A 14,313-nucleotide genomic window follows, 5' to 3' on the forward strand; every position below is an offset into this window, starting at 1 on the left:
AACCTTTATTAATTTAAAATTAATTTTCTTAATTCCAAATAGCCACTCACCAAGTAAAATCTTTGTTTGAGCACCAATAATCAAAAGGAAGTATGCTATTCAAGGTCCATTTTTTTTTCTTTCATATTCTTTAATATGAGTGAGCCTTTAATGGATGAGTGCTCAATATTTACTAACATTAATAGCTATTCTTTTCTTCCTCATGTTCGCTACCCTAAATGGAAAAAAAAATCTCTGCTCTTTCTTTATTTACACTAGTTGTTGTTCATCCCAATGGTCTCTTAAGTCTCTTCTTCAATGTTTGATGAGACGACTTTTAATGTTTGAAGTCTTTTTTATTATTCTTGGTCACTCACGACACTAAATTGAGGACATATTATCGAAGATATACTCTGCAATATGTAGAACCACTGTTGACCAAACAAATGTTGCTCTCAACACCCAACCACAAGGGATTGAAGATTTGACAAGGTTAGCCCACAAAAATTGCGTTGATCCCATCTTAGAACAAAACATCTATCCTCTACGGATTACCCCTAACTTCTGGCATTCAACGTGGCTCCTCTGAACCATTGTGGCTTTGGTTCACCAGTCCATGCGGGTTCTATTCGGCCTCATCTAGTTCTTCTCGTTTCTTACTAGGAAGCTCTTTCACTGTTCCTTCAATACAATTGCTTATTGCAGACAAAAGTTCCCATGGTTCTACTTTAGTTAGAAATTGTTATAATGAGAACCACTGTGCGCTAAACCTCAACACAAACATGTGCTACCCTATGGCAATGGCATAGAGCTTGATACTCCTTTGTACTTTTGTGAACATCTTCTTATGTTCGATTCTGCCAATGAATCTGAATGGATCTACCTTCAAGAGGTTAAGCTTCCCACGAAGGAAACTGCTTTGATACCATGTTAAGTTTTCAGATTTTAGGACAGAGAAGAGGTATAGTGCAACAATGGTGAATAATTACTTGCAGATTATGTTTTGGTGTGTTCATTATTCACCACCCAACACATATAATAAATATATGGGATGAAGAGGCGCGTCTTCCAAAAGACATGACCCTTCAAATGGGACCAATTAAGCTTTCCCACTTAATTGAATTATCATATAATAAAATAATATATTTCATATTATTGTTATTATATTGCTATTAAATATATAGCCACTTTTGGCTTACTTTTGCATATTTAATTAGTTATTGATGATCTTTGCCATAAAGGCCACAAACATTAACAACTTGTACTTGTATCTGCATTAGATGGCTTTTTACTAATATCACGGTCTCAATTGGAATTTTGGATGAAGATCAATGATGAAAACTTTTTATATTAGTTTTTGGCTTGGCTCTTGGTGTTTTCTTCGACACCAAATAATGATTGGATTAATAATTGTCTTCATATGAGTTTTGGGCTCTTTTGTAATCATAGTGTTCTTGATTTGGGATTCACAATGATAAGAATCATTAGTGTTGATAGATACTTTGTCTAGATGCAGTCTTTCTTCTTCTGCATCCTTTTTGTATCAGGCAATGACCAGAGTTTTTCTTTTTTGGTTCTTTTCTCTGGGAGCCATTTTTGAACTAGTTATTATTAATATAAATATAAAGTTTCACCGAAAAAAAAGAAAGATTTAATGGTTGATTATCACATTGGTTAACTCTATGAAATTATAGTGTTAATGTAAACTATAATGATAAACATGTCACTTTGCTTATTATTATTTATTCAAAATACTTACAAATGAATTGAATGCACATAGTTATATCTTAGACTAATGTATATATTGAAGATATTTACATTAGTCATGTTATTATGGGGTTATGATAGTCTGCCCTGCTCGAATTTGCTTGTCCTCAAGCAATGCAAGTTTTTTTCCATTGTTAGATTAAATGATTCTCTTTTTTCCTTGTTCCCTTGATTCGAAAGAGATTATTCCCATTCTCTTGAGTAATGACTGTTGGCATCGCATGTTCTTGTTCATCGAATCTTGCCTTTTTATCGGGGTTTTCTTCGTCATATGTTATCTTATTCATTTGTCCTCTTTTACATCGATGACCATGCTTCCAAGGTTTCTCACATCTAACACAAGTTCTTTTTGAAATAACTCCTCCATTTTTTGACATCTATGATCTTTGTCCCATGGTTCTTTGCAGTAGTAGCACAACTTACCTTGATGACTCACTTTTATCGCTTTATTTTGATACGATGTTATGCGTGTGGAGTTCTTTGGCTTCTCCTTGTTTGTATTAGACTCAATTTTCTTGGTTTTCGTGATGACTTCCTCCAAGTTTTGGGGTTCAAGGGGGTTTACATGGATTTTAATGGAATCTGTAAGTCCTCCTATAAATAGATGAGTGGGTTGCCCGAGGGATAGATTTTGGTCCATTACGGCTAGATCTTTAAATTGATTGGCAAATTCTTCTACTAACCCTGCTTGTTTGAGGTGAATTAACTTTTGGAAGTACCATTTATGGTCTTTTTGATCAAATCTACTCATCAATTTATGAGTGAATTCACTATAGTTGGTAATGTTTTGGAGTCCTAAGTAATTTTGGCCATAGTGCCAGCATTTGTGTACTAACCCCCTTAAATGAAGTATCGTAAACTTAATAACACCTTCTTTTGTCATAGGATTGTATGATAGATATGTCTCTAACTTTTGTACCCATGATTGAGCAGTTTCCTCTCTTGACCCGTCAAAGCATGGTACTTTTACTTTATTTACTTTCTCCTGAAGGTCTATATCTACATGATTTTTATTTTTTATTTTCCATGATTTTGGTTTTGTAGTATTCTTCAAAGGAAATTAGTTGTCGAATGTTTGGATCCAAGTTTGCATACGTTTGTGCAATTTCTTCCACATTTTTTGTGGTTGTTTCTTCTTCTACAATAGGTTCTCCTCTTGGAAGGAACGAGGGAAAGGTATCTCATCGAACTAAACTTTGTGATGAGGGTTCATTTTGCTCATGATTAGAATGACAATCCCTTTGTAGGTTAGGTCTTTCACTTTGATTGTTAATGTTGCTTAATTTTTGTATAACTTTAAGTAGTAATTTATTGGAGTTTTCAATTCTTTCATTAGTTTGTTCCATAAAGCTTTTTAATTCTTGGGCTTGTTCTTTTGCCATTGTTCTTTTAGATGTGTCAATGTGTAGACTGACCATTTCCATAAGATGGCAAGATTATACTTTGGTACCACTATAATGTCTCCACTATTCGGGTTATCTTGGGACACTTAGTTCCTGCAAACTAATTGTTAGAATCTTAACAATAATACAAATATATTATACTATTTTATCCTCTAATTTAATCCAAACCTTAAAGATTCTCCAGTTCGAGTTTCCTAACCCTAGTTATTTAACTGCCTTCCCTAGAGTGTAGCCCTTAAGGTTCATATATGGGTGTGTTGACATTGTTGTGTTGACATCTTGAACTGGTCCTATAAGCCATTTTTATGAGAGTATTTCTAACCTTTTGCACTGGCACTATGGGTTATCACTCTCATCTAGCCATTTACACAAGGGTTATCTTGGCCTCTCACACTGGCACTCTTAGCCATTTATATGAAGGTTAGGCTAACCTCTCATATTGGCACTATGTGGTAACATTCTCCTCTAGCCATTTATACGGTGTTGTACTAATCCCATGCATTGGCACAAAAACCGTTTATATGAGGATTATACCAACTTTCCCCACTGACACTATGAGGTTCTATTATTTCTATCTCGACAATAGAAGTGGTCAATCCCTATATTAGCAATTAGCCATTTGTATAGGTTTGACTATAATCTCTATAGTAACTCTATAAGAGTTTGATCCTATTACTTCTATTAATAGTTAGGATGTCAAAATCAAATGATTATAAACATCATTACCTTAATTTTTTATTAATTACCATCAAATATTTGCATATTCATTTAAATAAACATTCCTTGGCAATATACATAATAGCTTCTTAGTAAAATAAAGGAAGTTTAAATATATATTAAACACCTTACCTATTATGCAGGACCCGACAGTCACTGCTTATCCCGATCACATATTCCCTTATGCTCATCCTTTATTAAATTGCACACTATGTTTGTGGGCACATTATGTTTTTCATTCCCTTTCCTCGTGTGCAATGTCCACTGACCCTTGTCCCACATTCTTGTATTGAGTGTCCAGCTGTGCTTCTACCTCCGAATGATTCAATAGTTTTTCTGCCTGTCACCACTAATTTGTTCTTAATAAATTATGGTTTAGTGAATGTTGGATGTTGCCTTCCTATTGGCACGTTGTCTTTGTGAATGTGTCCTTAATTATCTTCATGCTCCTTCCATGTCTGGTTGTGTTCTTTGTACTGCTGAATCTCCCTCCAAGAATTATTTGCCGAGACCATATATTCTCCTCCCAATATGCTTTATCATAGTTATATGATATTAAAATGAAACGTCCAAAGGTTGTGCCCTTTGGCTTGGCCATCTATTTTAATTATTTCCTTTTATTATATATTACTAAGGTTTGACTATTATTTATTTTTAATTTACTATTAATTGATAATAATTGGGTATAATATTTATATATTGTGTTAATGTAAATTATAATAACGAACTGTGTCACCTTGCTGATTATTATTTGTTCAAAATACTTACAAATGAATTGAATGCATATATTTATATCTTAGACTAATATATATCTATTGAAGATATTACATTAGTCATATGTTATTATGTGGTTATGACATATAAGGTGTTTGTCAGTAAATAATTATGTTGATGACACCAGAAGGGAGTACAATTTGACATCTTGTCTTGGTAAAAATGGTTGTCTGAATGTGGATTAAATGCTTCTGATTTGTGCTTACTCTCAACATTGTTGTTTTGCTTGTGTTAATGGAAAAAATTACTCGGTCAATGTATCTTATCCACCACAAATTTTCTGTTTGACTGGAACTTGGATCTAATTGACAGAAAATGTGCAGGATATTTAGAATACTGTATGCAGAAAAGAATGTAAAACATGATATGTGAGACAAGGAGAGAAACAGAGTGAGCTTGAATGCACCATAAAAGAGATATATAAGCAATCATGTTTGCGACTTTGAGAGGAAATTTGATTGGAGTCTTGCCTTGGACAATATGGTGTTATGTCCCTTAGGAATTTAAGGTTACAATTTTGAGTCCAAAATTTATTAATTTTCTGTTCGTGTGTCAAATGTCAGTAGTCCTGTATGTAGAAAACATGGGTGGATTCATCCAATATCTTTTCCTGGCTTAAATATGAATTTCTGGATTCAATTTTATTTAATTATGTTTTGTAATGTTGGAGCTCAAAGCACCCATTGCATTGCAGTGTGTAATCTAGATTATGTGGAGTTTTGTTTGTCACCGTTTTATGCCTTGAAATGACCTTATGTTTTGATTACTTTCATATCAGATGACATTTGTCCGTGTGCTAGAGATTCTTCCCTTAGTTGTTGGATACATGAGTTGTTCCCAGTTCAAAAAGTCACTTTTCCTTGAGATGACGGGGGATTCTATTTCATCCATGTCTAGAATAGAGGATGATACTTGGTTTCATGATTTGATTGACTGGGGCAAGAGTCAGCTTATGGTGATAAAGAGGCATTGGAAGCAAGCAGTGTTCGGCATATTGAAGACTGTTAAAGACTTCACAAAGGGTTCTACACTCAAGGTTGTTAATACCATAGAAACAATGCTTGCCTCTGGTGAGATTTCAGTTATGCTGAAAAAAAAAAATACCTCGGTAAATTTAATTACCTTGCTTATGAGTCTTATCAGTTTTACTTCTTCTTGTATTACAGATAATCTCTCGGTAAATCACCTACGGGAGCAGCTATCAGTCCTTTTGAAGTCAATTTCTGTAGAAAATGCTTCTACATCTCATAGGAAAATAGAGGAGCCTCCTAAGAGTGTACCGAATGAACAAGAAGTCATTGTACTATCTGATGATGATGTGGAAAGAGACAGAGAGGTCTTGCTTCCTTCAAAGTCATCTGCAGGAAGTGAGTTGCTACCAGCACAGTCTCCTGAAATGGAAAAAGTAGTACATGGTTATGCAGGGCCTTTTGATTCTCAGTCAGATAAGCAAAATTCAAAGGAAAACAAACAGAACGTATCTTCAGATAAAAACTCTAGTTTTGGTTGTCTTCCAGATGGTAACATTAATTTTACTAATAAGTCTGCTATAAATGATCCTGTAGTTTGGTATGAGTCCTTTGATAGCAGAACTACACCTGTCGTACAACATGAAAACATGAATGTGAATGCTGCAGTCTGCATACAACAACCTGCAGTGGAAGAGCCCGTTTCATGTCATTTTCCTACTATTACCACTGAGAAAAATGTTTCTAGCGGGGAAATCCAAGAGAAAAGCAAGAGCTTAGGTGTTGCTTCAATTGGTAGGACAGACTTAATATCTCGTGTTGTTCAGGAAAAAAATGACAAGTCTGAAAATCTTACAAGAAATTCTAGCCCACGTAAAATGTCAACTGGTATCCGATCTAGTGAAGATTTGCTTTTGAAGAAGTTGGTAGCTGATGATGAGAATGATCCTCTTGAACTCGCTCTTGATGCTGTAAAAAATATGCAACCATTATCAATAAAACCTGCAGTTAGTACAAAGCGTCAATTAATCTATCTTGGGGCGCCACTGGAGCAAGACAAAAGTAGCTCTGAAAGGTTAGATACCAGAATGAAAAATTATAAACCTCCCAGACTTGATGAATGGTACAAGCCAATCCTAGAATTAGACTACTTTGTTGTAGTTGGAATTAGTTTTTCTGACTGTGAACCTGAGAATTTACCTGTAGCGCAGTTGACAGAAGTGCCTACTTCTTTCCTCTCAGCTGATCATTATATGAATGTCTTCCGACCTTTGGTTCTGGAAGAGTTTAAAGCACAGCTGAGACGTTCATTTGAAGATGTATCGTCACCAGAGGAATTGTGTTGTGGTAAACTTCGGCTATTGTCTTTAGAGAAAGTTGATGACTTCCAACTTGTACGTTTCATGGCAGAGATTGGTGAAGATGCTGCATCCAGGGGCTGTTATGAAAATGACTTGGTCTTGCTTTCACGGCAGCCTTTCCAGACTGTGCATCAGAATGTTCATATGATTGGAAAGGTAGTGTTGGATTGTTTTGTGGCTCTGATTATAATGTTTCAGAAAGTTCTATTGTAGACAGATTTAGCTTTTTATTACTATTTCCACATAATATTTTGATTGACACTGAAGGTATATTGGGTTGAAGGTAGAAAGAAGGGAGAGGGATACTAAAAGCAAGTCAACTATCCTGGTATTGAGATTATATCTTCATTCTGGTATTATTAGGCTTGCAAAAGCTAGAAGACTTCTTATTGAGCGTAGTAAGTGGTGTGTAACTCGTCTTATGAGCATTACGCCTCAGCTGCGAGAATTCCAGGCACTCTCAGCTGCCAAAGATCTTTCTTTACTTTCCATCATTCTAAATCCACAGACAGCTGCTATAAAAATTGCTCACTTTCATAATCAGGCCCGAGCAACTGACCTGAAAATGCTTCCTGAATCATTGAGGAAGCGTCTAGTGGAAGCCTTTAATGAGAGTCAGCTTAAAGCAATTAGTCTTGTTCTCGATCAAAATGTATCACAGGGAAACTCTGGATTATCCCTGATTCAGGGACCCCCAGGTTGATTCTTTGTATTTCATTTTACCATATTAATTCTTTATTTTGGCAGGGAATCTCTTTAGAATTATTTTGTGAAGTTTTTTGGACAATAATGTTTTGCTGTAGGGACTGGGAAAACAAGAACTATTCTTGCTATTGTGAGTGTGTTGCTTGCCATCAATAAAATTTCAAACAAAGGCACACCAAGGGGTAATTTCTCTTCAAAAAATGCTGCTTCTTCATACCAGTTTCAAGGGAAACAGTCAGTGAGTGAGTCTGTTGCAATAGCAAGGTCATGGCAAGATGCTGCTCTCGCCAGACAACTAACAAATGATGCTAACAAATTTCCTTATAAATCTTTTGGATTGGAAGGGACAAGAACAGCCAGAGTTCTTATTTGTGCTCAGTCTAATGCAGCTGTTGATGAATTAGTTTCGAGATTATGCAAACACGGGCTATATGACAATGATGGTAAAATGTTTAAACCATACATAGTAAGAGTGGGGAATGTAAAAACAGTACACCCAGACTCACTTCCTGTTTTCATTGAGACATTAGCTGAACAGCGCTTAGGTGAGAAAAAGCAGAATGAAGCTGATTCTCAAAATGACGAGGCACATAAATTTACTGCAGCTCTTAGAGCCAAGCTTGAGAAGCTAGTGGATAAGATACGGGTATATGAAGCCCAACGTTCTCGTCTGCAAGATGAATTATCAAATAAAAGTCTGATGAACGATGATGGAACATACAAAGATACTGATGATATATCCAGGTCAGAGATGGAATTGAAGGCAAAATTGAATATTTTATACAAGCAGAAAAGGGGAGTTTCTACAGAACTTGCTGCTGCTGAAGGAAAAGAGAAGAAAGCTTTTGAGGATAACAAGGCTATAAAACAGGAACTGCGAAGAGCTATTATTACAGAGGCAGAGGTAGTTGTGACTACGTTGAGTGGCTGTGGAGGTGATATATACTCTGCTTGCATTGAATCTGCTTCCCGTAACAGAAATGGCAAAGCAGCTGGTGATTCCTTGTTTGATGCAGTGGTGATAGATGAAGCTGCCCAGGTTATGTTCGTCTAGTATTTTTTTGCAAGTCAAATTATTCTTCATAAGAAGCATGCATCTAGTTTTGTCTTCAATATTTTTTCAAAAGAGTGAAATGTCTAATAAGGAGCTATGCTCACAATAAGCATCTTTCTTCCACTTCTGGCTATAATGTATTCTTTTCACGTTTATGATGTTTAGGCTTTAGAACCGGCAACTCTTATTCCTCTACAACTTCTCAAACTGACAAGTGGTAGATGTGTGATGGTAAATTCTGTTGGTTTTCTCGTTGAAATAAGATTTTTGGAACTTTCTCAAACTATCAGAATACTGAATTTTTAGAAATTTTCATTTCGAGAAAAGGTTGGTGATCCAAAGCAGCTTCCTGCAACTGTACTATCTCGGATTGCTAGCAAGTTTTCATATGAATGTAGCATGTTTGAACGCCTGCAACGAGCAGGTTACCCTGTAACAATGCTTAGCACTCAGGTAAATATAAAAATAGGTTTATTATTGTGCAAGATTCTTTTGATCACATGATTGTAGAGTAGTTTAACAGAGTTGAGATTACTATCTTGTATTATTTGCTGCGAGAATATATAGAATGACTGTACAAGGTTTAACAGTTTCTGTACATGAGCAGGATTCTTTGAAGTTTGTGATGTGCAATATATTGTTTCTACTTACATCAATTACATATTTGAGCAATATTTTATTGCTGTTGTTTTCAGTATCGTATGCATCCAGAGATATGCTGCTTTCCATCTGCCCATTTTTATGACAATCAATTAAAGGATGGAGGTGCAAAGGGAAGCAGGTCAGCAGCATTTCATGAGAACTTTTACCTTGGTCCCTATTTGTTTTATGATGTTGTGGATGGCTATGAGGAAAGTGGAAGATCAATCAGATCTCAATCCCTTTGTAATGAAGCGGAAGTTGATGTTGTCTTGGAAATTTTAAGGTTTTTAAAATCAAGGTAGCAGTTTATATCCCTCTGTAAATTGCTGTCTAAATCTTTTACTTGATTGCCCTTTTGACTGTTGGGTTTGTTTTAAGCCAGGTATCCATTGGAATTTCTTCCTGGAAGGATTGGAATACTAACACCTTACAAACAACAGTCTTCATTGTTAAGGCAACGGGTTACAAAGGAGTTTGGACCTAGCATTGCTGGAGAAATTGAGTTTAATACCGTTGATGGTTTTCAAGGTCGTGAAGTGGATATTCTTGTATTTTCAACTGTACGGGCTTCATCAGAAGATGTGGAAAGGCAAACTTCAAATACGGGTAGTATTGGATTCGTCTCTGATGTTAGGCGGATGAATGTTGCTTTGACACGAGCCAAACTTTCATTGTGGATAATTGGACATGCTAGGACATTGCAACGAAGCCCCCACTGGAAAGCCTTGCTCAAGAATGCAAAGGAAAGGAATTTGCTTATATCAATTCAGAAGCCATACAAATATATATTTTGTAATGCACAGACTGGTTCTTTATCAAAAAAATGTCATGCCAGTAACACTAGCATTGAACCGGCATCGATAAAGAAAATGCACAGTTTGCATAATATTTCAGGAAAGCAATTAAGAAAGGGCATGGGTAAGCATGTTGCGGGTAATATGCATAGTGGGCAGAGCCAAACAAATCAGGTGGAAGAGAGTTCACTTTTGAGTCCAGCAAGGAACATGGAAAAACATGCACAGAGCAACATGTCTGGGAACAGGGAAAATGATAAATTACAGACAGAAGTAAATATGCCATCAGTTCTTGGGGTGTATGGTAAAATAAGTAATGATTCAAAAGACAAAGCTAATGAAAACAATGGACAGAAAACACGAAACAGGAATTTTACCGACAGAAGTGATGTTATTGATAGAAACAAATCAACATTAGAAAGGACAGGGAAAAGTGACAGAAATACTAAACTAGTCATGGAGAAACATTGTTCTCTGGAAAGAGATAATAAAGCCTCTATACCTGATAAATCTAAACCACAGGCTCAAGGAATTTTAAAAGAAAGTGCCACAGTTAAAGAAAGGCATATATTGGCAAAGAATAAACATGATAAAAAGACTGTTAGAATAAGCATGAAAGCAAATCAGTCTGTTACTGATCATAGGGAATTAATTGAAACAAATGCATTACCAGCACAAAGAGAGTCATCATTGCAGGAAAGCATTGGGATCCAAACTCCAGGAGAATCCAGTGGTGAGCTTCATGGACAGAATAAAGCCAATGATGCTTTACACCAGAAAGTCTGTCAAAGTTCTAAGGCCAATTATATTGAAAGCCGTAAAAGGCAGCGTGATGCAGTTGATGCCATTTTACCTGGGGGTTTTATTCCTTCCAAGAGACCTAATGTTACAGATACAGTATTACTGCCAAAATGCACCACTTCAGCCCAAGGTAATATGATTTCCTTTTCTTACCCCTTGACATGTTTTATGTTATGATTTTGTTTAAAGTCATAATGGATACTGAACAAAGAGATTCCAATGTAGTGCAATACAAAACTGGTTAAATATCTTTATTATTCATAGATATTTGAATAGGCTGGATAATGCTGCCTGCTTGGCCTCCCTCTTTAGCAATAATCAAGCATGCTTGATTCTGTCATTACAGAGCTTGCTGAACATAGTGCAACTTATGTTGTCCTTGTATGAGCTGATAACTGCAGTACCAAGTTATGCATTCGAGTTAACCAGCCACTTCTTTATGCCGTGAGGTGTAACCCAGAGTCACAATAAGGATGTATGTAATTGTGTGTGTTTCCACAAAAACTATTGTGAACCAGACATATGCCTTTCAAATGATAGCTTTGTTAAATAAAATCCTTAACACATGTTTATCCTTTGCAGGATTAATAGAAGCCTCTTCTTCATAATAATTTGTTAAAGCCCTAGGCAGATAAAAATGAAGCAGAAAGCAGAGAACATTAAAACACCAATAGACTAGTTTTGCCATAGTAAGTACCTGCGTTTTTCCTCCATCTGGTTGGTCATTTGTACCCAAACTACGTTGCCATCCACTCCAGTACCAAGAAAAATCTCTGTACATTGTAAACAATGAGCACAAAAGCCTGCTTGAATCTAATGTCACACAGTAAACCTAGAAAATAGATGATGGTAGGAAAACTCGTGATAATTTATCCTGCCATTTCTGTTCACTATAAGACACTTGTAGTTTAAAGACAATTTACTATGTGTGATTATAGCCAATGTGAGAAAATTGGAAGTGTTATACAAATGATGATGACTTTCTTGATAGATTTTAATTTTGCTGAAGTGTGTCAACTGGAATGTTGGCACAATAAAAAATTGCTGGTAATTGCTTGTTAAATAATCTGTCGAGACTTAAAAATTGCCAAATAAAAGTAAAGAGTACTGTTAACTCCTTTGCACATTTGTTGGCCCCAAAATCAGAAAATTGTAATGTACTATAAATAAGACAATTGTCTGATCAATGAGGTATGTCAGATTTAGAGGGTATCGTGACTTTGGACATGACAACCCCTCGGTCTCAAGTGGCATGCTGTTAGCCATCTACCATGAGGTTTTATACTTCAAGGTGGACCTCATATCACTTTCAGCCTCCTTGTATTTGCCTACTCAACTCAACATGATTGAATGCTGCAACTTGATGAATAGATTAGAAATCTAGCTATTTGACATTATTGATTATTTCATAAACTGATCTACTTTTGGTCTTCTCAAAGCTGCCTTGACTGGGAATGGTATACAATAGAATGCTTGTCGCAATTTTGCATAATCAAATTGGTCCATCTTTGTTTTGTCTTCTTTTAGCATGAGTACACCAACAAGAAAATTTCTAGGGACTTGAGCCAAGCCAAATCCCAACTTGTCTCACATTCCAAACCCTTTCAATCTTGTTCTCCCTAGCACTTCCATTACTTACATTGAAAACATTTCACATAAAATTGTCAAGACTCTTCGCAAAATTAAAAAAGGCTTATAATGTTCGTTAAAACCTTTTACTAGTGTTAAAGAATTGCATCCCTCCTCTCTAAGACCATGGGGACATCTTGCTAGCCTTTGGGTTTACAATATCGTTTGCTTATGTGGCACTCCTTACATAGGAGAGACTGGTCTCTCATTAGCACTAGAATAAGAGAACATAGTGCAGACATTAAACATGAGCAGACTCTCAAATCTGCGCTGGCTGAGCACTCTCCCTCTTTACCAAGCACCATATTTTCTTGAAGAGTACCCAAGTGTTTCTCAAAGAAGACAACTTCAAGACTCAAGGAAGCTATCGGAATTTTCAACCATCCATTCAACCTAAACTAGGATGATGGGTGGAGCAAGGATGCCTCTTAGTTTCTTTTCCCTTCTATCCGTTGGTGCTCCTTTGGGCTCTTTAGTGTTTTGTTGTTTTTTCTTCTTATTCCCTCTATTCGCTACGTTTTTCGCTTCATACCATATAGGCCAACCTCATTAAATATCCTATTCCACCTAATGTGATGACCCATGCACATGGCTTTCGGTCGCTTGGTTTTGAGGGGGCAGTTGTTTAGGAATTACACTAGTTTATTAGCCAACTTCCTACTTGTTATTTATTTGGAAACATTATTTCGTTTTGGGATTTTGATAGGGTATTCTAATTAGTGTTTGATCATTAATATTATTATTAATCAAATAACGATATAATTAGTAATATTAATTTATTCTTAATATCCGTAACATTTTACTTAACAATATTTGAACATTTATATATTTATTTGAACAACCAATATTATACTTAATATTTGCACTAGTGATAAAGAGATAATGTAGTAAGCTGCACCACTAGTGATAAAGAGATAACGTAGTAAGCTGCACCACGTTATCTCTTTGGTCGAGTGGGTATGTTCTACGTTATCTCATTATCATCAAGGGTAAGCTGCACCATCAATGAACAACCAATATTATGAGTAATAAAATCTATGTTACCCCAGGTTTTCGGGACGTGGGGACAGGGAAACAGGTTTCTTGGACGGGTTTTTTTTTTTGCCAGAGCAGGGGACAGCAGGGAAGGCTATATATATTTTCAAGTATATTCATCAATTTCACATTCATCACAACAACATAGTTTAAATTATCAATTTCACTCACCAAAGAATGATTCATCAATAATCATAAAGTATAGCAATTAGCATCTAATCGAAAATAGCATCATTTTCAATCATCATCGAAGTATATCAATAGTAAGTCATCAAATCAGAAAATGGAAAGCATCAGAAATTCATACCACAAGGCTGCAATTTTCAACTTTCAACAAAATGAAAACATTGAAATGTTAGAGACTTTAAACTTTTAAAGTATCAACTATAGCCTATCAATGATCATATGATCATTCCATCAATAGGTCAAGATTCAACTATCAATGATCATATAGTGTTGAGACAAAACACTCGAAGTCTGAAACATCATAGTCAAAATGAAAATAAATATACTATGACAGCTGCCCCTTATCATCCATATCAAAGTCACTATCACTGTCATCTTGAGCCTTAAGGGATGCATCATCCAACGGAATGTCAAGCATTCCCTTCAAGCAGCATTCACCTACAGCCTGCGGTCAATATTGAGCCTCCACTACGTTCACCCACAGGCTGCAATTAATGC

At 35.9% G+C, this 14,313-nt stretch overlaps 1 protein-coding gene across 2 annotated transcripts in view; it reads left to right on the forward strand.

The window, feature by feature from the left end:
- Positions 1–14,313, forward strand: part of LOC149572307 (P-loop containing nucleoside triphosphate hydrolases superfamily protein) — a 142,730-nt gene that overhangs the window by 99,850 nt on the left and 28,567 nt on the right. Inside the window, exons 14-21 of one of the 2 annotated variants that reach the window (XM_089813518.1) lie at positions 5,419–5,710; positions 5,807–7,125; positions 7,253–7,667; positions 7,773–8,713; positions 8,894–8,959; positions 9,056–9,181; positions 9,424–9,668; positions 9,753–11,095. In XM_089813518.1, the coding sequence (XP_089669644.1) occupies positions 5,419–5,710; positions 5,807–7,125; positions 7,253–7,667; positions 7,773–8,713; positions 8,894–8,959; positions 9,056–9,181; positions 9,424–9,668; positions 9,753–11,095 (4,747 nt within the window). The remainder of the gene's footprint in view (positions 1–5,418; positions 5,711–5,806; positions 7,126–7,252; positions 7,668–7,772; positions 8,714–8,893; positions 8,960–9,055; positions 9,182–9,423; positions 9,669–9,752; positions 11,096–14,313) is intronic. The other variant, XM_089813519.1, reaches the window with a different exon arrangement.

This window comes from Cupressus sempervirens, chromosome 2 (genome assembly GCF_028749045.1).
Source record: "Cupressus sempervirens isolate cs-2001-9-10 chromosome 2, ASM2874904v1, whole genome shotgun sequence".
NCBI classification, from domain to species: Eukaryota; Viridiplantae; Streptophyta; class Pinopsida; order Cupressales; family Cupressaceae; genus Cupressus; species Cupressus sempervirens.